This window comes from Falco punctatus (assembly GCF_963210335.1).
Source record: "Falco punctatus genome assembly, chromosome: 17".
Classification (NCBI taxonomy): domain Eukaryota; kingdom Metazoa; phylum Chordata; class Aves; order Falconiformes; family Falconidae; genus Falco; species Falco punctatus.
The window spans coordinates 1,620,624-1,647,410 of record NC_137597.1 but is presented as its reverse complement, the minus strand read 5'-3'; the positions used below and the strand labels follow the sequence as shown (position 1 = coordinate 1,647,410).

Genomic DNA, 26,787 nt, shown 5'->3' with positions numbered 1-26,787 from the left:
GCCCACCTATTGCGGCTGCGAGTTTGAAGATGGCTCTTTGTAAATAAACTCCTTGGAGAAGCAGGACTAGCTTATGAGATGGGGAGAGAATGTATTTTTATGCAACTTTTGAGTGGCCTTTCAAACCCTGAGATGAATGATTTGTTTTACTGGTTGTTGTTATATAGTATTATAAGTATTATGTGTTTGAAAGTTTGGGAATAATATTCACATCTATGATGCTTGTAAACACAACAGTATTTATAAATGAATAAAATAAGAGTTGATAAAATAGAAGAAGCTTTGACTTTGCTTCCATCTTTCTGGAGATGCAGGTTGGGTAGCCTAAAATGCCCTGGTTGTCCAAAAATTTCCATAGCATGACAGTATCGGCCTGTAAAAGCACGGATGCTCTGGGTACGTGCCTGCGGTGGCTGCAGCACGAGGAGGGCAGCGGTCCCCTGCCGCCTCTTCGGGGATGGTTCACATGAAGGGCCTGGGGGGGCACGTCCCCAAAAGCTGCCCACCGGCTGGGAAGGCGAGGAGGAGGGGTCTCGTCTGGCACCTCTGAGCCACGGTGGGGTTCGGGCCCCCCCAACCCCGGGTTCAGTTTCGGCCCCTCACTCAGGAGGGACAGTGAGGGGCTGGAGCGTGTCCAGAGCCGGGCAGCGGGGCTGGGGCAGGGGCTGGGGCACAAGTGCTCTGAGGAGCGGCTGGGGGAACTGGGGGGGTTCAGCCTGCAGAGGAGGCGGCTCGGGGGGGCCCTCATGGCTCCCTACAGCTGCCGGACGGGAGGCTGTAGCGAGGTGGGTATCCATCTCTTCTCCCAAGGAACAAGTGATAGGACGAGAGGAAACGGCCTCAAGTTGCTCCAGGGGAGGTTTAGGTTGGACATGAGGAAAAACATCTTCACCGAAAGGGTGGTCAGGCACTGGAGCAGGCTGCCCCGGCAGGGGGTGGAATCACCACCCCTGGAGGTGTTTAAAACATACATAGATGTGGCACCTGGGGACACGGTTTAGCGGTGGCCTTGGCAGTGCCGGGCTCACAGTTGGACTCTATGATCTTAAGGGCCTTTTCCAACCTCAGTGACTGTGATTCCCTGGTGCCAAGCCGTGTTCGCTCTGCTCAGGAGCTTGGGCAGGACAAACCTGTAGCAAAGACACAGGCGCTGGTGCTGCATCTTGGAGCCCTTGTCCTTGGTGAGGTTGCTGGAAACTTCTGCATGTTTCAGTCTTCAGAGGTGGTTACTGCAGCTTGAGTTCCCCCTTGGGGTCAGGGGTGTCCAGCACCTCCACAAGGCAGGGCACAACCTAAACGTGAATATATGGACATATATGGACCAAAATATGTGTTGGGGATGAAGAATTTGGTGGGGACCTTTGATGTCTTCCCACCTTTCCCTGGCGCCTCCATCCCTTCGTCATCCCCGGGTTACCTGCACCCCCACCCCAGCCACCCGAGTGAGCCCCAGCAGCAAGACCAGAGGGAACCGGGGCTCCTTTCAGCTCGTTTCTTTAATAAGGAGACAGGTATCATTACAAAATAACCATTTAACGATAAGAGACGGAAACGACAGAGTCCACACAAGAGGGAGGGGCTTTAAAAGCAGCTTCCCGCTGGAGCCGAGCGCTGCAGGGGTTGGGACGGGGCAGAGCGGGGCCGGCGCGGGGGTCCTTCACCCAGGAACAGCCGGAGCCTGGGTCTTCGAAAGGAGCTGGCTCTTCCCTCCCAGGTTTGGGGAGAAAAAAGAAGAAAGTCCAGCTTGTTGCCAAGCCTCATGGATTGGCTTCCTTTTATCTGCAGGAGACTGAAGCTGAGCATCCCCGTGGCACAGCCGGGTTTGCACCGCGCTGCAGCCCGGAGAGGGGAATGCCGTCTCATCCCGAAACAGGAACCACCCAACCGCACACGGCAGAAATAACCCAAATCGCTCCCAAAAGCCTTTTTGCCACCAGATCTTTGCCGCATCCCAGCCCCTCCACTGCAGAAATGCCACCGGCAGGTCGGCCCCGGCACCTGCGCCCAGCGCTGCCCCGTCCCCTCACCCGGCAGGACGGTGGCATCCACGGCCACTGAGGTGGCGGCCAACGCGGCTCGTCCTGGCAGCCTGGCTCTGCCGCTGAGCCCCACGAAACCAGGGGGACAGTGGACACGAGGGGGGAAGGGGGTCACGGCTCACCTGTGGGCCCGTCCCTGGGGGGTCCCGGCAGACCGTGGTCTAATATGGCTTCTAAAGTTGCTCTGATGGTGAAATGCACCAACACGACACAGGACACCGAAGCCACGATGCTGCCGCTACCCGGCCATGGTATAAATGTGACAAGATACAGGAACAAGACACACATGGAAGTCACGGTGACGGCTCACCCTCCGCTGGCGGGCCTGGCTTGGCATGCTTTGCTTCTTGGCATTATTTTCTTCTTTTACATGATTTTTTTTTTTTAATTAGTTTTATTTGGGGGGGAAATAATCAGGGTGGTGGAAAGCACTCGAGCAACGAGTTTTGTTTGTCGCTGTCTCTGCCACGCTGGAGAAATGTGTTGGGACAGAGGTGCCGGCGGCGGCAAGCGGCGGGGCAGAGCGTGCAGTGCCACGCTCAGCGTTAACCATGCTGCTACTGCTGCGCGGCTGCGTCTCATGCACTGTTCATGGTATATACAGCTATGTCTCCATATATTTTTAACTACACACAACTAAGGGGAGGGGGGGTCAGAGGCAGTGCAGATGGCTTTAATATTTTTCCCTTTTTTATTAAAAAAAAAAAAAAAAATTATGTACTAAAGTCACAGTCTCCCCCCGCAAGGCTTAAGGAGTCCAAATGGAAACCAGCCAGGTGGGACCTCCACTCCCGGTGAGACCCCGGACGATGTGGTGGGTCTGGGGGGTGCAGGTGGGGGGTGCAGGGGGGTGCGGGGGGGGGTGCACATGAGGGGGTGTGCATGTGTATGTGTACAGGCGTGTGTGCACGCCTCCGCCTGCTTCCCAAGGAAAGCTGTGGGGCCGTGCCTGCTTGCTGACCGCCGGCAGGAGGGGTTTAGTGCTTTTTCCAATTCTTTTTCAACCCATTTCCACGTCAGGCCAATGCCCCTGCATTCCCTGGGGGGACTCCGACATGATTCGAGAGCCCAGATCCTGCCAGTGCCCCTGGCCGAGGGGCATCAGCCACCCCCAGCTCCCCGTTAATTAAAAGCACCCTGGAATTTCTTCTCCCTTTGGCTGCGCAGGCAGGGCAGGACCTCATCTGCCGCCACCATCACATTGTCAGGAAAAGGGACCGACAAGCTGGACGTGGCCCTGCGGGACCACTCACCTGATAACCCATGAAGCCCCTGTAGCCTGGCATGGCGCCAGTGCCACCCTCACCCTGCCATGGCCCCAGTGCCACCCTCACCCAGGCTAGCACCAGGGCACTGGCCAAGCACAGCCGAGGTGCTGGTGGAAGGGCTCTTTGGAGGTCCCTGCGCCAACTTCCCCCGCCACCATAGTGCAGCTTGGCTAACCGAGCCCCAGACGCCCCAGGGACAGAGCTGTCCCTCCTTGGGGACCTGTCCCAGAGCTGCACGTCCCTCCAGGGGAAGGGGCTCACCCCCCGTGTCCAACCTGAACCCCCTGAGCTGTGGCTGCCTCCAAGTTTCCCATCGCCTCCCCACCTCCAGCCAGGGCCCAGCTGCAGGGAGCTGCCAAAGCAGCCGCTGGCACCGGGGCGAGCTGGTTTGGCACTTTGTCCCCAGGCTCAGGATGCCCTGCACCAAGGTCCCAGCCTGGGTGCTGGACCCCCAGAGCAGCGTCCCCGGTGCCCAGGGCATCCCCGGCTGCATCCCGCAGCGCTGCTCCTCCACTGCTGGAGCTGCAACGGCTTCACTGCCTGACTGCGCCGAAACCCTCCAAAACTGAGTCCCGAAAAGCAAAGCGGAGCAGGGAGCACAAGGCTGCTGTGGAGTCAGAGCCAGGACAGGGACACCAGCTCACGTCAGTGCTCCAGTACAGGCTGGGCTGAACTGGGCAGGGCTGCTGGACCCTCTCCCAGCTGCAGGCAACAATGTTGGCTTTCCAGCTCAAGGGCTTGGTCCTGGTTCATCCCACGGTGGGGGAGGTGGCCCAGAGAAGTTCTTGGCCACTGTCGGGCACAGGGATATGGCTTATACCCCCGAGGGGAGCTGGACGGGACGGATTCAGCAGCCAACAGCCCAGTGGGGAGCAACAGCTCATGGGGGTCAGGGGCTTTGCACTGCTCTGGGGGGCTGTCCCCCTCACATCTGGAAACCTCTCAGCATAAACCTGCCTCGTGGAAGCATCTTGATCTACAGGTTTCAGCCAAGCACGGTGGGACACATGTGCAAATCACCTGGCGCTGTCCTTGTCCGGCCTCTGGGGACATGAGGGCCACCTGGCAGAGATGGTGGTGGTCCACACTATGCTGCAGATGCATGCACATTCCACCACATGTCTACTCAGAGCAGACCCCCCTGGGGGTCCCTGTCCTCAGACTGCCCCCGCAGCTCCGGCTGCAACCCCAAGGGCTCAGCATCCCGCTGCCACGCCATCCGCAGTGGGGCCCCGTGCTCCCTGCAAGCCTCTCCCCAGGAGAAGCCAAACCTGGGGACACTCGGCCGTCCTCGGCCCAAAACCACGGCTCTCGCCCTTCCTGGAGGGAGGGAGGCAGAGCAGGAGGGGGAGGCACCTGGGTCTCCTGCAGAGGGTCTTCTCCACTGTTTTGCTGCCCACACAGCTGCTCATGCCCCAGGCAAGCACAGTGGGTCTGGTCATCCTGCGCTATCAGGCTGTTACCACCTCCGTGCAACGTTCGATCGTTCCCCACGTGAACCCACAGTGAGGACGGCAGCAGCGATGCTGCGGGCTGGTGACACAGCCGCCGGGGAAGGTCCCAGGCGTGACGGTGGCTTTGCACCTGGAAGGGATGGCGGGCGGAGGCGATGGGACATGCAGCAGAAGGGAGCGATGCTGAAGAACAAAAAGAACCATCCATGTCTTTAACCTCTTCCCCTGGAAGCTATCGGGACTGTCTGGAAACCCTTCCACAGCCATCAAAGGGTATTTCAGCTTAAAACAGAACAAAAAAAACAAAACCAAAGGTTGCGTAACTGAGGTATCAGTAGCTCTGGGTCGCTTCGACTGTCCGCAGTGCCGTGCCGCGCGGGCCAGCAGATCTTCCTATTTGTTTTTCCCGAGAGCTGCATCTACTTCTTCCTCTGGCTTCAGGGAGTGCCACTGGGCGATGGGCCGCCGGGGGTTGGCCAGCATGTCAGACCAGTGCCGCAGCTCTGTGCCCGTGGAGTTGCAGCCCGTGAAGATCTTGCCGATGGCTTCGTTCTTCCCAAGCTTGTCATAGTCCAGCACCGTGATGACCACTTGCACTTTCTAAAGAAGGAAACCTTCTTTAGAGGGGCAGCAAGGTGCAGCAGCCATGACTGCCCCCCAGCTTCCATGCTGTCCCCAGCCCCGGCGGCTCGGCAGGGTACCCCAGGGATCCCCCAAGGCTGAGCCCTGCCATGGCCTGTTTTGGAGCAGGGTCCCCTCCGTGCCCATAGCTTCCTGCACTTCCCTCCCTGAGGAGCCCAGGGCTGCAGAGCCACCAGGGGCCCAGGTCATCCTGGTGTGGCCTCCTGGGAAAGGTCACCAAGGGCTTCTGTGGGGCTCGGAAAGAGCTGTGGGGTACAGGGCTTGACGGGGCTGGGGCAAGGGACATGTGCAAGGGCTAGGGCAGGACATGGAGGGGCAGAAGACACCTACCAACGGTCCAAAATGCCCCTAGGAGTACTGGGGGGTCCCTACTACACCTGGGGTGACCACTATAGGACCAGGGGCAGAGCAAAGCTCCATTCCAGCCATGACCCCATGACCTGGTTGGGGTTGCACCTCCCATGGGTGCTGCCCAGCCTCCCACCTCTGCTCCTGCACCAGCTGCCATCAGCATCAGCCCAGACTGGGACTGAACATATTTCACGGGTGACCGGACCAGGAGCTTGGCAGGAGCTGCCCAGGGTGCTGGGAAGGCTGGGATATAGGCTCGGGCAGCTGTGGGACTTCCCATTGCCCCCACCCTGCCTGCCTCCCAGGGAAGTCATCGGACAAACCTGTATTTGCTCAAAGGGGATCTCAAAGCTGAAGGACTCATTGAAGTAGGGGTTCAGGGTCTTCTTCTTGACTGTGGTCTTCTTCTTCTTCAACCTCTTGCCATTCTGCAGCAGGTGGATCTTCACATAGGGATCTGATGGAGGCGGGAGGGTGCATTAGCCAGAGCTGAGATGCCCAGGAGACACCATCAGCCCAGCCCCAGGAGAAGTCTCAGCCCAAGATGAGGTGCACCATGGGGTGTGGAGACCTCCATGACTAAAGGTGGTCTGAGGTTTGTGGATGGAGACCAAAGCCAAAATATTTGGGCTGGAGAGGATCTGTGGGAGCAACTGGCCAAGGGATTCAGCTCTTCTGCATCCTTCCAGTACCTAAAAGGGTCTACAAGAAAGCTGGAGAGGGACTTCTTGAGAGGGCATGTAGTGATGGGACAAGGGGGAATGGCTTTAAACTGAACGAGGGTAGATTTAGAAAAGATATGAATCAATTCGTCACTCTGAGGGCGGCGAGGTGGTGGCACGGGCTGCCCAGAGCAGCTGTGGGTGCCCCATCCCTGGGAGGTCAAGGCCAGGCTGGACGGGGCTGGGAGCAACCTGGGCTGGTGGCAGGTGTCCCTGCCTGTGGCAGGGGGATGGCACTGGATGGTCCTTAAGGTCCCTTCCTAAGGGTCAGGGGGCTCATCCCATCCCTATGTTCCCTCACCCCCCAGCCAGGTCTTGGGCTGCCTCTGATGCAGGAGGTCCCAGGCACTGGAGGGGGCTTCCCCAAGCCCTGCCAGACCGATGGCTGCAGTGTCCTTCCCCAACAAAGGATGCTGAGAGCCCCACAGCAGGGCAGGAGGAGGATGCCTGTGAGCCAACACCCACCTGAGAGGCCACCAACATCCATCTTCTTCAGGTTCTTGGCCTCCAGGATGCAGACAGTGAGTTTCCCGGCTGTGGGCACGTACCGGAGGGAGATGCAGATATCTCCCAGCTTCTCTGGCTGCCAAGCGGAGCAGGGAGCAGGTATCAAAGCCTTGCCAGTGCATCATACTGCAGTGCTGGGACACGGTCCCACATACAGGTCCCCACCAACCCTCTGATGCAGGCAGAAGCTGGCACTCAATGCACCAGCACAAGAGTTTGATCACTTGGGTCTGGGGCAGGCCAGTCCCAGCACAGCACTCAAGAAGTTTATACTCTTAATTTTTGTTATAGAAAGTCTTTCGCATGAGAGAACAACAGGGGCAAAGCCCACCCAGCGCTCACGGCCAGAATGTCCATGGTATTCAGGTGAGAGCCCACGGTGATTGCCACCCTGAGCTCACCTCATGGCCACCCCACATCTCCCCTCCAGCCAAGGGTTTCAGCTGGCTGAGGGCCTCACACTGGTCCCACTCTTACCTCCTCCTTCTCACCGCTCTGCAGGTCCCGCCACTCCTCAATGGGCTGGCCCAGGTCCACCGTGTTCATGGGCACCTTCACCTCACCGATAATGTCATGTTTGGAGAAGCGATCAAAGTCATAGATGGCCATCACCAGCGTCTTCCCGCCCAGCTCCTGGTAGGGGACCTGCAGAAAGAGGGCCACCAACTGGGCTGGCAGCGGTCTCAGAGGAGCCCATGCCAGGACCACCTACTCCGAGCAGTCAACACACAGGCAGAAGGTTGTGAATGGGTGACAGGGTCCCATGTTGTGAGTAGGAAAGGGCTCACCTTGAAGGTGAAGGTCTCGTTGAAGGCAGGGTTGAGTGTCTTCTTCTGCACTTTGGTCTCATACTTTTTCTTCTTGTCAGGGAGCAGGAACACCTTGACGTATGGGTCCGAGGTGCCACCCATGTCCAAAGCTGGCAGTTCAGCAGCTTGGAGGATCCCCACTGTCAGCTGGAGAGGGAAAGGGATGGCTTCAGCAAGGCACTATGTGCTGCAGATGCCAAGGGCTCGTCTCCAGCCCAGCACGGGGCCAGGACTCCCTGAGCTTGTCATAGCACCCATAGCACCCATAGCACCATCCCCATGGCACAGCACCCAGCTCCCCCTCTCCCTCCCATGCCACCCAGGTCCAACAGCAAGACTTCTTTTCTAATGGCCTCCCTGGGCAAATCCCACTCTCCCACCTCCTCAGCCGAGCCCCAGCCCCTTCATCACCTGGTTCGCCTGGAAATCGTAGTCCAGTGAGAACTGCAACTTGCCCAGATTCTCCGGCTCCTTCTCCTCCTCCTCACCTTCCCCCTCTGTCAGACCCATCTCTGCATCATCATCATCCTGTATGTCCTACAACGGCAGCCGAGGTGTCCAGCTCAGTGGCAGGGTCACAGCCCAGCACCCCCACCCCCACACCACTGGGACCTCCGGCACCCCAATCCTACTGGCACGCCAACACCTGGGTTCTCCCCGTCAGGAGAAAGGAGATCCCCGTGCTGGGGACATACAGCACTGACAGAGCAGCCCTGGGGTGGCACCGTCCTGCCCATGACCAGGCAGCTGCCAGGGAGCCTCCAGTGCTGGTCCAGCCCAGATGGCGAGGGGGGGCTGCCTTGGGGCACCGGGATGGGAGGTCAGCTCCAGCGGGGGGAAGCTGGTGCTCGCAGGCGGTGGCTGCATGCCAAGCACCTGCTGCAAAGGGTGCAGGGACACCCCACCCCAGCCCGTGCTTGGGGGAGCACTATAACTGCTGCTAAGGGATTAGCAGGGCCATCTCCAGGTTTCCTTGGCTTAGTAATAGAGAAATAACCTAATTCTCCCAAGGCAAAGCCACCCCTCTCCCTGCCTCTTCAAGGCACGGTCCATGGGCTGGAAGCCCTGGCTCCATCACCTCTCCAACAGGTCCCCAGGTCTCCCATCCCACCCTGGAAGCAGACAATGAAGAAGGAGGCTCGAGGCTCGTGGTGGCACCTACCATGGAGGGCATCCCGGGACGAAGAGGGCGCACACAGACAGGGCAGCAGGGAGGACAAATGGTGAGAGCGCCGGGAGGGAAGAGAGCCACGTTACAGAGAGCATCGACAAGGGACCCACGGCAAGGTGGGGCATCAGGGTTTGCGTGGCCCTGCCGAGCCCCAGGGGATGGCAGCCCTCACCCTCCGCTGGGGAATCCCACCCCACATCCCCCGCTGCTGTGGGGGCGTGTAGATGGGCACACGCTGGAGCATCTCCACTGAGCACTCACCCCTGCCTGCATGCCCGTGGTGCCCACATGGCTCTGAAGAGCAGGAATGGATGCCCCAAATCCCCCACCCCCTCCAAATGGCCCTGGGGCCATTGAAATGGCTGGGATCACCCCAAGCCCACTGGTACCAAAGCCTCCTTCCTGCTGCCTCCCAGGATGGGGAGACACCCCCAGCTCCGCTCTGTGCACCAGCCCCTGCCTCTTGAGCACTGGCTTTTTGGGGACCCCAAACCGGTGGGTGTTTTGGCCTGGCGGTCCTCCCCCCTCAGTGAGGTGAGGGCAACTCGGAGGAAGGCAGGGGGACACAAGATTCAGATAAACATTTGCCGGTTCAGTTGAAGCATTGGCAGGTCCAGGCCAGCTTGAACCTGGTCCCATCCAGGCACTGGAAGAGGACAGTGCTGCTGCCTCAGGTCCAGGTTCGTCTTTGCACTGTCCCATCCCAAGATCCTGGTGGCTCCATCCCTCTCTGCTACCTGAGCTATAAGTGCCCCAACACTGTTCATAACTCAACCAGAGGGATCGTTCTACAAGTGCAGGACAACATCAAGGACATCACCTGGTTGCCTGACTTCATGTCCTTCATGTTCATGGCATTCTTCATGCCTTTGCCTTTCTCCTTCTTGTTCTTCTTCTTCTTGCAGCAGCACTTCTTGCAGATGCAGAAGCAGCAGGTGAGGATGAGGAGTCCAGCTACCACCGCGATGGCGATGAGGGCCCAGGGTGGCACTGCAAGCAAAAGCCACGGTCAGCCCAGCAGCTCCCCCCAGCCCCAGCCACCCCACCACCTCATCCCACATGCTGCACTGGGACCAGAGCGGTGGTGGGGTCATGAGGAGGGTAACACCTGGAAAAGGAGGCAGCTACTCACAGGGGATCTTGTTGAGCTCATTCATGAACTTGTCCCTCAGCTTGGTGAACATGTCCTCCTTGCTCTCACCCGGCCCTGCAGCCTCGGTGGAGTTCTCCATCGTGGTCATGGGCATCGTGGTGGCTGTGGCCTCTGGGGCCATCATGGACGCTTGCTTGAACGTCATGGTGGGTCAGAGGCTCCCTGAAACACGACGTCACCTCCATGGTCACACAGGTCCCTGCTGCCCCCTCTCCTCCCCATGCCCAGGCTGTGTCCCCGAGCAGCCATCTGCACTGAGGACAACATCTGCAGTGGCAGCAGAGCTACAGCAGGGCAACTGATCTTCTGCAGACGTGCACAGACCACTGGGTTATGAGGGACCAGACACTCGGATTCCCTCACAAGGGATGGGAAGCCCAGCTGACCCCCAAGTTTCCTGGCCTGTGACAATTCCAAAGCCACGAGGAGCATCACCCAGGGTTGCAGCAATGCTGGTGCCAGCGCAGAGCCTCCCAGAGACATAGAGGACACTGCTGGGGGAGGGGGGTGTGTGTGTGCTTCGCCCCGTGAGCCCCCATGGGATGAGGGAAGGGATGTTTCCATCACCAGGAGAGATGAGCCAGGTTCATTTGGACGAAGCCAGCCCCTCGCTGCCTCCTTTTCCCAGGCCTGGGGCACCTGCAGACCCAGCACAGGGCAGCTGCCAGCCCTCACTTTGTGCAGGGCCCCAGAGCTGCTGTGGGACCCTCAGGACAAACTCTCCCAGCTCTGGGAAGAGCTTCCAAGGAGAGGAGCGACACGCTGCTCTTCTTCCAGCCCCAGGGAGCTCTTGCAGGGCACATTTTGAGGATGGGTGAAAGCAGGGAAGTGCTGGCTCCACACAGCCATGGAGGGCTCAGCGTGCACGTCAAAGGGTCAGCCCTTTCACCATGTCACACACCATGTCCTGGGTGTCTTGAGGCTCCTGCCCACCTCCTGACCCCGCAGAGCCCAGCTCCCTCGGGCAACCCACTCACCGATGGGACCCGGGCAAGGTGCTCAGCTCACTGCCAGGGCTGCAGCACAGCCCGCCATGCTTAGCGCCCTCCACCCCAGCCCAGCAGGGTCTGCAGCACCCCCCAAGAATGGGGACACCCACCCCCCACAGTCTTGCAAACGTGGCATTCACTCCTGCAAGCAAACCTGGTGCAAACTGCCCCCCAACCCAGCGCCAGCCGGGACCCAGCTCCAGCCCTGCAGTGCCCCTCTAACCCCCGCAGAAGGCAGCTTGCAAACGAGAGAGCAAGAAACCGAGGGAATTAATCGTGCCGGTAGGTTTAAGGAGAATAAAACGCTAGCCAGTGGGGGAAGCAAACAGCCAAGTGGGATTGCAGATAGTCGAGGAAGGAGTTTCTGGGGTCGTGTGAGCTCTGGCACGGGGGACTCCGTCTCCTGCATCTGTTCTCCCAGCTCGGTGAAGCCTTCTCACCCAGAGCATTGTCCCCTGGGGCTGGCTGCTCCTGCCCTTCCTGCAGCTGCATGGCAGTTCAAAGGATGCAGCCGCCAAGGTCCTGGACCTCAGGTGCATTCCTCCTCCTCCTCAGCCTGCAGCTCTGAGAACTGCACAGACCATGTTCACCAGCTCCTCCTGTGGATTTATCCATTTTAGAAGTCTGTGGAGGTCAGCTTGCTTGGACCTGCTCTGCACAAAGTCCTCCAAACACGCTGCACATCTAAGATGCTCTCCACACTCTACCCGCTCATCTTCCTCCCCTTGGACCTTGGACATTGCCACCTTCATGCCCCACAGAGTGGCTGCAACTGCTGCAAACACCAGAATCAGCATCACACGGCCAGCTCCCTCTAACTCGGTGGCAGATGGCACTGGGAGGCTGGAGCAAGATGCTGGAGATGCCCCAGAGCCACCACATCCTGCTCCAAGGTGAATCAGGAGCTGCTGTATTTAACCCCTCTGAGGGTGATTTAATGCAGAGAACTACAAGGGCTCCCCAAAGCTGTCCAGCGGCAGGGGACACCCAGCCTCCTTTCGTTTTTTCACCTGTTTGCTGGAGTCACCATTGGTGCCAGCTTCTCAGCACCCCAAGGGCCAGGCAGCACTGGGAGCTGCAGGTGTCCCTGCAAGCCAGCCTGCTGGGAAGAAGAGGTTGCTGTGGAGCCCGTTTTTAAGGAGTGACAGAGATGGGGACAGGATGCTGTCCCCTGCTTGCAACGGGGCCAGCAGCTCTCCACAGCCCTGCTACAATTTCACAGTTGCTTGGATGGGAGTTTTTACCTGGCTCAGGGTGGCCGGAGCATTTCCAAGCAGGGCTTTTCCTGCAAGCAAAACAGTACGAGGGGTTTTTCCCCATCACACCCCACACCAGCTGGGGTTTGCCAGGAGCAAAGCAAAGCTGCCGGAAAGCTGCAGGCAGGCGAGGCAAGCAGATGCTGCCTGGGGCACTCTGGACACTTTCCAGCTAGATGCAGGTGAGGCAGCAGGTTTATTGCAACATTGGCTCCCTGACCTGACCTGTATTTCTGTGCAAACAGCAATCTCCGCCAAAGCAGGGCCGGGCGAGCTCTGCAGGCAGCCAGGTTTGGGAAGGAGAAAAAGGCCGGGCAGGGCTGAGCGCCCACAGCATGGGATGCTGCTGCCTGCCCCCAGCCCCAGGCGATGGCACCCAGGAGCTGAACAGGGTGATGTCCCTCTCCTGCCCCCCAGGTGCTGCATCCTGCACCCCAGGTCTGGGGCAGGTTCAGTCCTGGCTCTGTCCAGCCCCCACAGACACAGAGCAGGGGGTCCAGGCCACTGACACCCCAAAAGTTCCCATGAGTGCACAGAAAGGACAGGGTGTGCAAAGCAAGGGTGTCAGCGAGGCGTGCAGTGCTGCAGGGTGGGAGGACCCCAGGGGAGCACCTGGCTGCAATGCAGCTGGTGGCACCCATCCTGCACCTAGATGTGCAGTACAGAGAGAGCAGCACCCAACGGGGGCACCCAGCCGAGCCACCCCCCCTCCAGCACCCACACCCCTGGGCACCGAGCTCAGCGCCGCCGTCTGGGGTGCGGGGGGTCCCCGTGCCGCAGGCCTGGGGCTGCGGCAGCCCTGCTGCAGCGCTCTGCTGCAGCACAGCGAGGCACAGGCTGCAATTGCAATGCTGCTCACATCCTGCTGCACGCAACGCCACGGCCCACAGAGCTGCATTCCCTGGGGAGGGGGCAGCTGGGCAGGGGCACAGCGAGAAGCGTGGGGGGGCTCGGCACCTGCAGCGTGCCATGTGCTTCAGCCTGTGTGTGCATACGCGTGCAAGTGTTTGTGCATGGGGAGGGACGCAAATGCTTGTGCAGTGTGCGTGCGCAAGGCTGTAGGTGTGGGGACACATCTGCAAGTGCTAGTGCATGGGGGGTGCATGCATGTCTGCAGATGTGCACAGGATGTGTCTGCATGTCTGTGCACACGCACAAGTGCTCATGCATGGCTTATACAAGCATGTATAACAGCATGCACATTTACACAGGTGCTTGTGCAGCGTGCAAGCATCTGTGTGCAAGTGCTGACAGTTGTGTGCACATGGCCACACACCTGTACGAGCATACTTGCTCGGATGTGTCAGGGTGCAAGCACTTGTGCACGCACGCAGCACTCGCGTGACTCTGCAAGCACTGTTGTGCGTGGGTGTGCGTGTATGCAAAGGTGTGTGTTTGCCACTGCCTGCAGCCTGTGTGGGAGCCTGCATATAGACATGTTTGCACACACATCCTCTGCATGACAGCATGCACATGTGTGCACAGCTGCTCACGGGTCACGTGTGCCCACGGGTGCTTAACGCGTGGAACACCCGTGCATGCGGGCACGAGCACATTTAACATGTATCTACCATGCAAACCCCTGCACGCCGCAGGGACGCTGAGGCCATGGGTTCACACACACAAACACTGCTGCCGCGAGCAGCTGCTTATTGATTTCTGGAAATAATTTCTAACGCAATAAGGAAAACCCTCCCAGCAGGCGGGGGAGCCCCGGGTGGCAGGGGGGCCGCAGCAGAACGAGCCGCGGGGGTGTGAGCTGTGCTGCAGGCACTCAGCCAGGGGAAATGCTGCTGGGGGGGTACCTGGGGGCTTTGAGCTGCCGCCCAGGGTCGGGGGGCTGCAAGCAGCATCAGACCTCACTGTGATGGCTATTTTTGAACAGGGCAAGCTGATTAGCATCACTAATTGCTCAGTCACCTGCCCCAGCAGCCTGTGCTCTCCCACTCTGCGGTGCTCACTGAGTGCCGGCAGAGCTGGAGCTGGGGGAAACTGAGGCACGGGAGAGGCTTGACCCTGTTGCTGCCCCCTGCCCGGGTACCCTAGAGCCACCTGGGACCCCGCAGTCTCTGATATGGGGGCAGGGGAGGGAGGGCAGAACTTGCCCCCCAAGTGAGGGGCCAAGCTTTGTTCCCCGTCCTGCATGGCGGCTGGACTGCGCAGGGTGTGGGTGCCTTGGGGCAGATGGGGGGCAGTGCCATGGGGGCAGCCTGGGGGCAGCCAAGGTGCTGCGTGTGGGGCAGGAGGGCACGCTGTGGGGCAGCGTGTCCTTGGGCACATCCCCTCACCTGCCATCCCCATCTCCACTCGGACGCTACCTCACTGGGTGTCCCTGGTCACATCCCAGGCCCCCGTCACGCACAGTGCTGGTACAAGCCGGGCAGCCCAGCCCCTCGGCTGTGGGTGCAAAGCCACCCCCTGCCCCACAGGGCAGGTTCCCAGGCAGAAAGGCCTGTCCCAGCACCCTGCCCATGTCCCAGCACCCTGCCCCTGCCCAGCACAGGGCCAGGTCACCCTGGTGCTGCTGGGAGGGGGTCAGGGTGGCCGTGTGGCACAGGGGCCTCGGCTGGCAGCACTGCAATGCAGTCCTGCTCGGGCTCTGCGTGCCGTGGTTGGTGTTTTTTTTTTTTTTTTTCTCTTTTTTCCAATCTTTCTTTTTTTTTCTCCCCCCCTCCTTTTTGCAAGTTGCGGCAGCCACTGGTGAGGGGCTGGGGTGGCTGCTGGATCCATCCCGGCTGGAGGTGGGAAGGGAGCTCCCCCCGCTGCTGTCCCCCCTGCACCCTCAAACCCCGCTCAGCCGCCCCCACCGAGGACAGTCGCTGCCATTCCTTGGTCCAAGGCTGGAAGTCTCCTCTTTATCCCCCAGCTGCTTTGGAGCTGCCCCCCGCCACCCCTCCACCAGGACCCCAGTGTCTTAAGGACATAAATAAATAAAGAGGGTTATAAATAACCATTTCTACCAGTCCCTGGCCCCAGAACAAGCGTGGGTTAAGGCATCATTAATAAATACCGGCTGGGAAGCAGAGTGTGCTGGCTGGGAAGGGGCCCCCTCCTGCTGCTAACCCCCGGGGACCCCTCCAGCGCCTCCCTGGGGAGCAGCACCCCGCAGGGAAAGCTGATGGGTATGGTAGGACCCACCCCACATCCTTCAAAACAGCCAGGAGCTCCCCACGGAGCTGCGCAGGGTGGGCTTCACCCAGGAGACCCCACATGCCAGCTGGTGGGGAGGACACCCCCCCCGGCACATCACCCACACACCCACATTACACAGCCCCTGCAGCGTGTTGTCCCCACAGCTCCCCAGGTGCCACCCCCTGATTCCCTGTACATCATCCTGCACCACCTTGCTCTGGACCCCCAGGGTGTGACCCCGCACCCTCAGTGCATTACCCTGAACCTCCAACCCGTCACCCCCAGACCCCCTAACACATCCCCTCTGCACTCGGCAGCGCATTACCCTGTATCTATCCCCCAGTGCATTGCCCCTCAGCTGGTGGCCCGCCAGCTGCAAACATCTGGCCTAGAAGGAGCCACCAGGTCCCATCTCAGCATAGCCCCCATATCCAGCAAACACCACTCCAGGCTCACCCCCCATCACCACCAAAATCCTACCCTGACCCCCTCCCCAGCCGCTCACAATCAGCACTGAGCCCAAAACAAGCCCCATTGGTGTCGGGGCTTAGCTCCTTGGTGGTGTAAATCCCTCTGGCTCCACTGCCCTTGTGGGGCCTCTGCTGATTTACACCCGAGGGGGAGCTGGCTCCAGAGGGATGAGCCCCCCTTTCCCGTTCGCACAAAGCTGGCTGGGTTTTGTTTGCCAGCAGTGCCCTGAGGTCTGGCGGGGTGGAAATCCCAGGCTGGTGCTGGCAATCCCGTCTTCCTCCATCCCGGGGACGTTTCCCATATTGGGAAAAGCAGTTTTGAGCAGAAAAATCCCTTTCACAAGCCTTTCATCCACCACTCCACCTGCAAAAAGCTCCACCCCAGAGCCCCCCTTGGCTAATGCAGCACCCACCACATCCCACAAGCCAAAAAAAGGGGGATTTGGGGGTTCCCCGCTGATGGTCCCTTTGGCAGAGCATCGCGGGTACCCCCTGCCCCCGGCAGAGGCTCCTCCACCCCCGCACCCATCGGCGGGGCAGGGCAGGAGGTGAGTGGAGAGGGGAGTTTATAGGGGATGGGGGTTTTGGGGGACCATGCAGGGAGAAGCAATGTGTGTGGACAAGCAACAGAGGTCTTTGTCCACCAGCAGATCATCCCCACTGGGTTATGCAAACAGGAAAACAGCAAGGTTTGCAGTATTTGCAGAGGATAGATTTAGATAAGGTATTATGGATAAATTCCTCACTGTGAGGGAGGTGGGATGCTGGCACAGGCTGCCCAGAGCAGCTGTGGGTGCCCCATCCCTGGGAGGTCAAGGCCAGGCTGGACGGGGCTGGGAGCAGCCTGGGCTGGCGGCCAGTGTCCCTGCCCACGGCAGGGGGTGGGACTGGATGGTCCTTAAGGTCCCTCCCATCCCCAACTGTTCTGTGATTCTATTTAAAAAAAAAAAAAAAAAAAAAAAAAAAGAAGTATTTCACGTCCACGATTGCCCACCCAGGGTCCTGGGGACCCCCTCCTCCAGCCCCCCACCCCTGCACTCCTGCCCTCATCAGCCAAGGTGTTGCGGGAAGGACCAGACCCAGGAAGGGGATCTGGGGACGAACTGGTGGCCCGAGATGTCCCTGGCCACAGCAGTGCCCAGGCGAGCACAGCACTGCTGGGGAGGGTGGACGATCCTGGCGGGGGGGTGGGGGTGGGGTGGGCATCTGCTGGAAGCCCCCCCACCTCCTCTGCGGGAGCGGCTTTGGCAGCCGAAAGCTCTCCCCTCCAGGGAGGCGAAGCCCACTGCGATGATGGAGGGCAGAAAGCGGCAACAAATCAAGATTAATGAGGCTGAGGCAGCAATTAGTGCTGGCAGCCGCTGCCGGAGCACTGGGTTGAGCTGTGGGCAGGCAGGTAAGGGGGAGGTCGACCCCCAGCTCTCCCAGCCCAGGGTGCTGGGTGCTAGCTTGTCCTGGGAAGACCCCAATCTCGGCGGGAAGCTCGTTAACTAACGAAGGGCTGCTGCTATCATGGGCCCGCAGAAATGAGTTACTGCTCCTTTAGAGGATGGCAAAGCCAGGGCTGCAGCGGCCGTTAAGCCGATGGGCTCTAAGTTGTCCCATGAGGATGGAGACGTGGGGACCCCCAGCCATCCACGAATGTCAGCTTTGGGAGCTGACCCCAAAACATGCATCGCCCCATGCCAGCGCTTGGGCTTGGATAATGAAAACCCCAAAGTGGTCCCAAAGGGGAGCCCCCTCCCTCCCCAGTGTGTGCCGACACATCCCTGTGATGCGACTGGGGGCAAGCCGGGATTTCAGGGTAGAGCTGAGGTATCGGGCAGTGCCCCAGCCAGTGTCCCGAGGGCAGCAGCACAAGGGCCAGTGGGGGAGACCCCATCTCTGCCAGACCTGCTGGCACGATGCCTGTACATCCCCCCAGCCTTTCACACAAGCAGACCCCCCAACACTCCCATCATTTTGGGACCGTCGCATCCATGCTGGGCCACGGTTTCAGCTCACAGGAGTGAGATAGGAGAGTCTAATTAAGGCAAAACCATGACTTGGCTTCTAATGGTCATTTAATTAACAGAAAATTTCTGACAAGGGATGTGAGGTGGCACAGGGAGTTGGAGGCATCAGGGAGGAGGGGGATCTGGGGAGGGGGATACTGCAGAAGCCCAGTGCAGAGGAGGTCACAACACCCCAGCCCAGCAAACCCTGGCCCCATTCTTCTTCCTCAGCCCCGGCACAAATCTGTAATCGCTGCATTAGCGGCGCCTGAGCAGACCCCCGTCAGCAGCACCCCAGGCTGGCACAGCAGCTCCCAGGGCTTGGGGACCAGTTTCCCCCCGGGACCCCCTTGCCACCCACACCTCCCTCCTGATTTGCACTGCCGAGGGCGAGAGGAGTTTCTGCTCCTCCAGCCTCGGAAGGATGTTTATACCAGGCTGGGGAAGGGGAGCCGGCAGCAGCACCGGTGATGGGGGTTGGTGGAGCGTGGATGCTCCAGTAGCAGCAAGTGGCATCACGGGACACGACCTGCCAAGACATCACCCATGCAGAGAGGACCCCACGGGTCCCCCCATCCGAGCAGGCACTGTTGGCCAGACCCCCCGAGCCCCTCGCAGCCCCGAATGGTGCATCGCTGCCTGCCACTGAGGGAAACCAAAGTGCAGCACAGGGCAGCAGCACCTTCAAAGAGAAACCCCACAAGCTGAGCTGCCCTTGTGCAGGGGTGAACTGCACCATTCCTCACAGCTGTGCCAGGACCCTGCTACCCTGCCGCTGCCAGCGCTAGTGACACAGCTGCCGTGGTGACACAGCTGCCAGTGCCTGCCGGGACCTACGGTGCTGCTCACCATCCCTGCATGGGACCAGTGCCGTCCCGCACCCTCCCTGCGAGAAATGCTCTGCTCACTGCCTGTCATCACCAGCCAGCACCTGGCTTGCCTAATTAAAAATAATGATGTACTTGGCAGTCCTGACTGCAGGCCCTTCCCCGGGAGACGAGTAATTTGGCGGGGTGGGATGGAGGGGGACCATGCCGGAGCGTTACATGGTTCCTGTGAAAATGTGATGAGCTGCCTGGGCAGTGGTGAGCATATTTCCCGCATGTCCCTGCAGCCCCACTCGGCCACAGGGTCACATCCAGGTCCCCACCCTCACCCTGAGCTGGAGGCACAGGGGACAGACACTGCAAGTATGGGCAGGGACAGGGACCCACTGAGGAGCTTCTACCTCACTGCCCCAAGTGCCGGGATCCAGGTCCCTCATCACAAAGCCTTGAGGATGGGGACCTGGGCCCTGACTCACAGGGGAGATCTTGTAAATAAGAAATTAAAAAAAAAATGCAAGGACTGGCAGTTTTAGAGGCTGGCACTTGCCGTTGATAGAGGAGCTACTCTCATGTCACAGCAGCTGTGTTATTTACAGCAAAACCAAGAGACGTCTCATAGTTAAATGCAGTCTTAAAGGTAGCCTTCATTCATCATTCGGATACCAGATTAATGGCTTCTGATGCTCCCAAGGCAAAACCACCAGCTCCTGCTGCTGGAAGGCTGTGCCGAGCGCTGCCGCGGCTCCCACCAGTCCAGCTGCACCAGCTGGACAGCTAAGGCCAGTGCATCCATGGTGCTGGGCATGCAACGAGCTGGGATGGGGGCGATCCCATCCTGCCCTCCCTGCTCAGCTCCCGAGCATCTCCCCCCACAGCAGCATCACGCAACCAAGCATCCTGCCAGGTCTCGGGGTCTCCCTCTGAGCTGGTGGGTGCCCATCCCAAAACATTGCACCCACCTGGGGCTGCTCATGGAGCCACCAGCTTTGTCCCTACCTGGGGACGCCTCCCTGCATGGGGACGGCCACTGGCATCCACCAGCATCAGGGTGCCAGGCCAGGCAGTTCAGGGATGCTCGGTGCCTTTGTCTCTAAAATCAGGACAGCACCGAGGTGAAGCAGGGGAAGAGGTGAGTGACAGCACATAATGCCTGCACTTGCTTCAGCGGAGATGGGGCCCACAGCTGGGTGCTCAGAGCTTGGCACCCATGGGTGCTGGTTTCCCCAGGCCCACCTTTCCCAGAGGGGTCAGGCCCCAACCACCCTCACCTCCAGCGCTGCTGCTGCCCCAGCAGCAGTGGGAGGACGCAAGGAAGCTGAAACGGGGGCTGGTGCCAGGGCTCCCGCAGGAGCCGGGGCAGGTGCTGCAGCAGCCGTTCCCCACCGAGCCAACCGGCATTTCGGTGCCAGCAGCAAAGGGGACGGCGAGCACCTTCTCCCCGCTTCCCACTACGGCGCTTAGCTCTCCACCTTCGTCTGGCACTGCTGAAATGCTTTGGAGACCCCACAGAAGGCAGCCACCTTGCCGGTCAGCTGGGAAGCAAAACAAGAGATCACGCGGAGGTACCTGCTCGTACAGCCCCGGAGCTGGGCACCGGCACAGGTCAGGGTCCCCCTCCCCCCAGGCGTGCCAGGAGCAGCCCGCAGCCTCTCCAGCCCCGGTGTGGTGGCACAAGCACAGTCCCCTGCCAAGGAGGTGATGGGCCACCCACGTCCTTCCTACCCACGGGGGCTGCAGGCATTGCTCACCATCAGCCCTTCACTCTGAGGGTTTCGGCGTATGCCACCACGGCACCCACAGAAAAGGCATCTGATAATCCTGGAGTTCACAGTCCCCTGAGCTGTGTGGATGCAGCCGTCCCCAAGGACACCAGAGCATCCCATACGGCACCAGCTGCTGCAGCCAACCCGGTGACCTGCCAGGCTCACCCAAACACAGCCAGTACCCACAGCCCACCCTTGGTGCGCAGAGCTGCGAACGGCCAAGAAGGTCTCCCAAGAAAGGGGACGGGTGCTGCTGGCACCCAGCCCGCTCCCCAGCGCCAGCGATGCTGCAGCAGCCGCGCCTTGCTCCGCCGGTGAGACCAGCACAGCTAAATAGGGCAACAGATGGTGATGGGCTGAGCTGTCCTGGCACTTCGAAGGCACCACATGGCCGAATCCTGCCCACCCGGGTCAGCACTGCTCTGCCTGCAATGCTGCCCTGCTGCCAGCGTTCCCTGGCGATGGTCCTGTGCAACGGTGATGGCTCTTCGTCAATATGGGAGGAGAAAAAAGAAGCCAGACAAGCTCGTGGGGAAGAGCCAAAAGCCGCTCCAGGAGAGAGCTGAGACAAGGCAGATTGATTTGAGATGGAAGGGGAGCGCACACCCTGCACTGCTCCCAAGGTAAACAAATGTGGACCAAATGAGCAGAGAGCCACGAGGCACCATTTCCAGGGGTGAAGTTCCACGTGCCTGTCGGGCTGCAGCCCCCACCGAGATCTCCAAAGCACCCAGCCAAGCATGAAGAGGTGATGGGCTGGTGTTAGAAATCCAGAAAAAAATGGTTGTCCAGCCCCAGGGAGTCCTCAGCAACGCTCACCCTTCAGCACCTCCCTCTCTCTGCCAGCCAGGGCGCAGGTCCCAGGGACTGGCTGCCTCCAGAGCGATGCTGGTGGCTGTTTGCCCAGCTCTGAGGCAGAGAGCCCTGGAGGCAGAGTACAGCCCTGCGTCCTCTGGGGCCACCCACCCTGGTGGCATTTGGGGTGAGAAAGGTGACGGCAGAGGCATGACGACGGTGGCATCGGTGAGGATGCAGCATCAACACCAGCCCAGGGGGATTTAATTGCAGCATGGGGCACCACCAAGGCCAGGACACCAGGAACTGACTCCCATGAATAAACCCTGTGCAGATGGGAAAAGCCACCGTGAGAGCCAGGAGACCAGCCTGGGTGATGGGCACAGCCCCTCCGTACACCGTGGGCACAGCAGGGGCACTGCTGCTCCCCCGCCCCTCCGAGCTGTGTCCCTACATTGCTCCAGGTGTTTCGGGGGCACAAGAGACACAGTGCACACTCCCAGGGCTGCACAGAGGAGCCGCTCACCGGTGTCCTGGGAAGGCTGTTTACCTCCCAAAATAACACAGAGACCCCAGCTGCCTGAGGAGCTGCAAAGCACCCTGGCTCCCGGTGCCCAGGACCCACCATCCCTTCCAAAGGTGCCCCCCGGCCAGGGCCACCCGATGGGGAGGGTCTCGGTCAGGCTCTCAGGCAGCACAACCCAGCAGCTGAGCCTGGCACAGCTGCACCGCAGCTCGTTGCGGCACCAGGCAGCGGCTGCACCAGGCTGCTGGCAGCGGCGCAGGGCTCGCACGTGGGTTTTGCTTTCACCCCAGGCACTAACCCAGCTCCCGCTCAGCTTTGGGTCCAGGGGAAAACCTCCTAACTCTCCCGGGAGCAGAGCGAGGCAGCACCAGAGCACTGCAGGGCATCCACCTGCTTGTAAATCCATGCACAGCACTGAAATTTGGGGTTGTTTTCCCTCTTGAATCCTCCACTGAAGGCCGACGGGAGCTGCGGTGCTGCTTTGGGGATCCCCGGTCCCAGCAGCACTCGGTACCAGCGTGTCCCTGGGGACACCATGTCCCGCAGGAGCAGGCAGGAGGTGTCCCTCCCCCCACACCACAACATTGCTGAGCAGTTTGGAGGCTGGTCCCGGCGCAGTTTTGGCAGAATCGCTTCTGTGTGAGGCACCACAGCGGATTCACCGGCAATGTGGACACCTCGCCCCACACCAGCACTACCATGGTGTCGCTGCCAGATCAGCTCTGCTGACGGCCAGAGTATCTCGTATCTCGGCATCCCTGCTGCCCGCAGACACCCACCCACCCATCCTGTGGCTTCAGCCCAGCCCTAGAGCAGCTCCCCAAGCCCCACAGCAGCTGGAGAATCGCCCCAGGCCAACTCCAGCTCAGCGTGGGTTTAGGGGTTGGATGCACCCAAGCACAGCACCACATCTGCCCCCAGCACCTCATACATCAAGCATCTGCTTTGCTCCCGGCTTCCCCCTATCCCTTTGGGACGTGCCAGCCCAGCACCCAGATCTTCTGGGCCCTTGCAGGGCTGGGAAGAGCCTGAGAGAAAAAAACAGCCCAGATAAATTAAAACACACCAGCTTTCCTTAAGATGCGCGACGTGAAGGATGCCCCAGTGGCACCAGGAGCCCCGGCCAGGCAGGTGGGGATGCAGGTGCCCAGCTGCCGGCAGCAGCAGTGATGGATTTGGTGCAGCCGGACGCTTGCCCATGCCGGGAGAGCAGGATGTGGGTCCAGACAGCAGCAATTTGGCGTAGCCTAAGACTGCCACACACACTGCTGGAGCCAGCTGCAGTTCCTCCCTCCCCAAGTCCCGGCGTGGGGGCTGCAGCACCAGCAGAGCCACCCCGGGGTGACAGGGAGCTTTGCCAGCCCCCCATCCCACTGTCCAGCTGGCAGCGTAATCCAGGGGCACCACGACTCCTCCTCTGGGCACCGGAGCAGATGAAACATCTCTTGACTTCCAGCACACAGGGAGCAACGGCGCAGGCAGCCCCACCAGGATGTGGCAGCCCCCGAGCTCAGGGGAGGGCACTGGGATCCCACATCCCAGGGCTGGCAGGGACCGGCCAGTGCCAGCACGGGGCCAGCACCATCCCCACCGCAGGATGACACTGGTACAGGGCATCTCGGATTCCAGCTGCACGCTGCCTAATTTACAGTTTAATTAATAAATGGGGAATTATGTCGAGTTTATCCAATACTTTTGGACGCGTGATGTTATCAAAATCCCATTACTGATGAAGGAAAGCATGAAGAGCAAAATTAGCTTTGGCATCTGAAACACTTCAGTCAATGTGATAACACAATTATTAGGGCTAATAATCAAAGAGCACTTTGGGGAACATGGGCTCTGGCGAGAGCTGAGCCGAGGGCAGCCGGGCTTTCACTCAGGAGGGAAAAGCCGACCGCAGCCAAGGGCAAAAGCATTTTGCCAGACTGCACTTACTGGCAGCTCTAGATATTGGCACAGGCAAAGTGCCGGTGGCCACCGGGCTGAGGGGGAGAACAGCCAGGGACAGCGCTGAGCTGCACTGCCAGGGGCTTAGGGAAGAAAGCAATAGATTGGAAACCCAGCAGGCACTGGGTCCGTCCAGGCTTCGGGCATCGATCCTGCCGGAGGACATCACGGCTGCCAGCTCGCGGCTCTCCTGCGCAGCCCGGAGAAGGAGAAACTCAAGTCATAATTAGGAGCTGCAGTCATCCGGCTCCCAGAGCTGGGGCTTTGCCAGAACTACCGGGAGCTGGAGGAAGGGCCTGCCCCCATCCCTCAGGGTGTGAGCAGGAGTCCCGGCTCGCTTCGGTGGCCTTTAGCTCAAGCCCAGTGATGGTCCCGGGGCTCATGGAACAGGAGGCAGCTCCCCTGGGAGCAGCCAGCAGCAAGCACTACCACTGCACTGTCCCACCGCACACAGCGGGCACGGCTTCGTGCGGACAACCCGCCGGTAGAAAGACAGATAATTTGCAGCCTCCCATCCCTAACCATATATATAAGGATATATACATATAGGTATATAGAAGGGTATATATGTATATATTCATATGTACTCCCTTCTCCCGTGACTCCGGGCGGTGCCAGGCGCTGTGTGGCAGAGGGGTGCAGAGCCAGGGCTGCCGGTGGCAATGCAGCACAGCCGATCCTGGCTCACTGCTCTGCTGTCACCAGGCTAACGGGCAGCAAGGGACGTGTCCTTGCCCTGCAGAATCGGGGCACTGGGGCTCCAGGCCAGCTCCCAGCAAACAGGGCGCTAGTGCTCACCACAGGAGGTTGCAAGAACCGGGCTCAGCGTCGGGTGATCGGGCAAGGTCAGACCCATTTCTGCACTTCACCCAGATGCAAGAAGGGGACAGAGCACTGCTCCGAGAGGGCTTTGGGATTTGGGGGGGTCAGTGGGGTGTTTTGCTGCATTGTGCTCTTCCCAAGCAAGACAGGCAACGTCCCGCTGCCACTGCTGGCCTCAATGACCTTGGGTGCATCACCTCCCCGGTGCCCCGTGCTCCCACAACATACGGACCACCACGAGCCGCACTCCCTCCCACCAAGACCCCGCAGCCAAAAGCACCCGAGCGCAGCAAAGCCACCGAGCATCGGCTGCCCCAGGGGTGCCCCGGGGCTCCAGCAGCCCCCGGCAGCGCAGCCAAGGCTCTGCACTAGCGAGGAATAATGCAGCAGGCAGGAGACACTCCTGCCGGTGCCTGCGCTTCGTACGGCGTGCACAGGAGTGACACAGCTGCAGCAGCACCTCGGCACGCAGTAATGGGAGCCTCCGCTCCAGGACTGAAGTTTTCGCTGCTGCAGAGGAGCAGGCGGGGAGTCCTTCAGCACCCTGTAGCCGCCACAGCACAGGGGGGCTTTGCTGCTGGATGCTCCGCAGCGGGTGACACCCCACAGCGGGTGACACCCCACAGCACCCGCTGCCCTGGCTGCTCTCACCGGGAGGACAGGAGAGCGCTGAGCCGGGGCTTTGCACGCCCCTGCCCGGTGCAGGGGGACACACAGGCGCCGGCACTGCTGGGGACCACGAAGCGATGCGTGACACAGAAGAGCGTGTGTCCCCCTCCCCGAGCGACAGTCACCTTGCCATAGTGCCTGTCCCCTGCGCAATGTGCAGAGCTCCCTGGGGATCGCTCCCGCCCCTCTCGGAAAGTAGGCTGCGGGGAGCAGCGAGGTGCGGGGCGCCACTCCGGCACGGCTGGGGGTGCCAGGGCTGCGGCACCCCAGCACTGACGCCCCCGGCTCCGGGCCGAGCCCCCCCTCCCCGCCGCACCCCGACGGCACGCAGCGGGCGCGGGAAGTGGAGGAGGATCCCGGAGGTGCTGCAACCGCGGAGGGGAAATCCAGCCTGGAGAAGGGACTGGCTGGAGCTGGCTCCGGGCCAGGCCGCTACGGAGAAGCTGCCGGTGCAGCGGGGCCTGCGGCCGCCCACGACCAGAGCCACGCCGCCCGCACCGGTTTCCAGCGCCGGGGCGCGCTGCCCGCACTGCACCGGGCACAGCTCCGCGCCCCCGGCCGCCCCCCCCTGAGCCCCAGGGGCCCCCGCACGGATGCGGGACCGGAGCATCCCTCAGCACCTTCGACCGGGCGGCTCGAGCTCGGCTCCGCACCCCGGGCGGCCTCGGGAGGGTCCCACACCCCTCGTGCCCCCCGCCAGCTCCGCAGCCCCCCGCACCGCTGGCGGCACCGACCTCCAGCCCACCGGGCTCTGTCCCCAGCGGTCTGCGGGGCGCAGCACCCCGCGGGCAGCGCCGGGCACGGCGGGGAGCGGGGATCCGCGCCCCGGGAGGGGGACCCGAGGGCAGCGCCGCCCCCCGCCCCACTCCAGCCGGGCCAGCCCGGCCGCCGCCGCCGCGCCCCCTCCCCCACCCCCGCGGGGACCATCGCGCCCCGGCGGCGGCCCCGGGACGGGCTGGCGGGAGCGCGGGCGGCCCCGTCCCGCAGAGCCCGCACCGCTGCGGCACCGCGGCCAAACTTCGGCGGGAGCGCGGGCGGGCACTTACTGGCCGGAGACGGGGCGCGGGCCGGTGCGGAGAGGAGCGGGTCAGTGCGGAGCGGGGCGGTGCGGGCGGTGCGGGACACGGCGGCGCTGCGGCAGCCCCGGCCCCTCCGGGCTCGCGTGCGGCGGCTCCGCGTAGCCCCGCCCCCCGCCGGGAGGCCCCGCCCACGGACCGCCCCCCCCACGCGGCGGGGCTGCGCGGGGCGCGTGCGGTCGGGACCCCGCGCCCGGGGTGACCTGGCCTCCGTCGCCTCGCCCCGGGCACCGCGGGGACCCGCCAGCCCAGCCCGTCCCTGCGGTGCCTACCGGGGAGCAGGGCGGGGGCGGGGGCGGTGCTGGCGCCCCCCGCCCAGGCCCAAAGGGCTCCTGAGAACCCGCCTGGGTTTGGGGCCAAAACAGCAAGAAGAAGCTGATGGGGTTGACGTGCGGGGCCCGG

At 61.1% G+C, this 26,787-nt stretch overlaps 1 protein-coding gene across 2 annotated transcripts; it reads right to left on the bottom strand.

Moving 5' to 3' along the window:
- Positions 1-26,465, bottom strand: SYT2 (synaptotagmin 2). 2 transcript variants are annotated; one of them, XM_080367470.1, is made up of 9 exons: positions 26,356-26,465; positions 10,096-10,278; positions 9,784-9,953; positions 8,204-8,320; positions 7,772-7,939; positions 7,461-7,628; positions 6,942-7,059; positions 6,078-6,211; positions 1-5,361 (listed from the first exon to the last, which is right to left on the bottom strand). In XM_080367470.1, the coding sequence occupies exons 2-9, from the start codon at positions 10,259-10,261 to the stop codon at positions 5,155-5,157; spliced, it is 1,248 nt and encodes a 415-aa protein (XP_080223596.1). In that variant the 5' UTR covers positions 10,262-10,278; positions 26,356-26,465; the 3' UTR covers positions 1-5,154. The 2 variants fall into 2 exon arrangements, with proteins under 2 accessions (XP_080223596.1, XP_080223595.1); XM_080367469.1 differs by having other exon boundaries at positions 5,268-6,211.
- Positions 26,466-26,787: the final 322 nt, after the last annotated feature.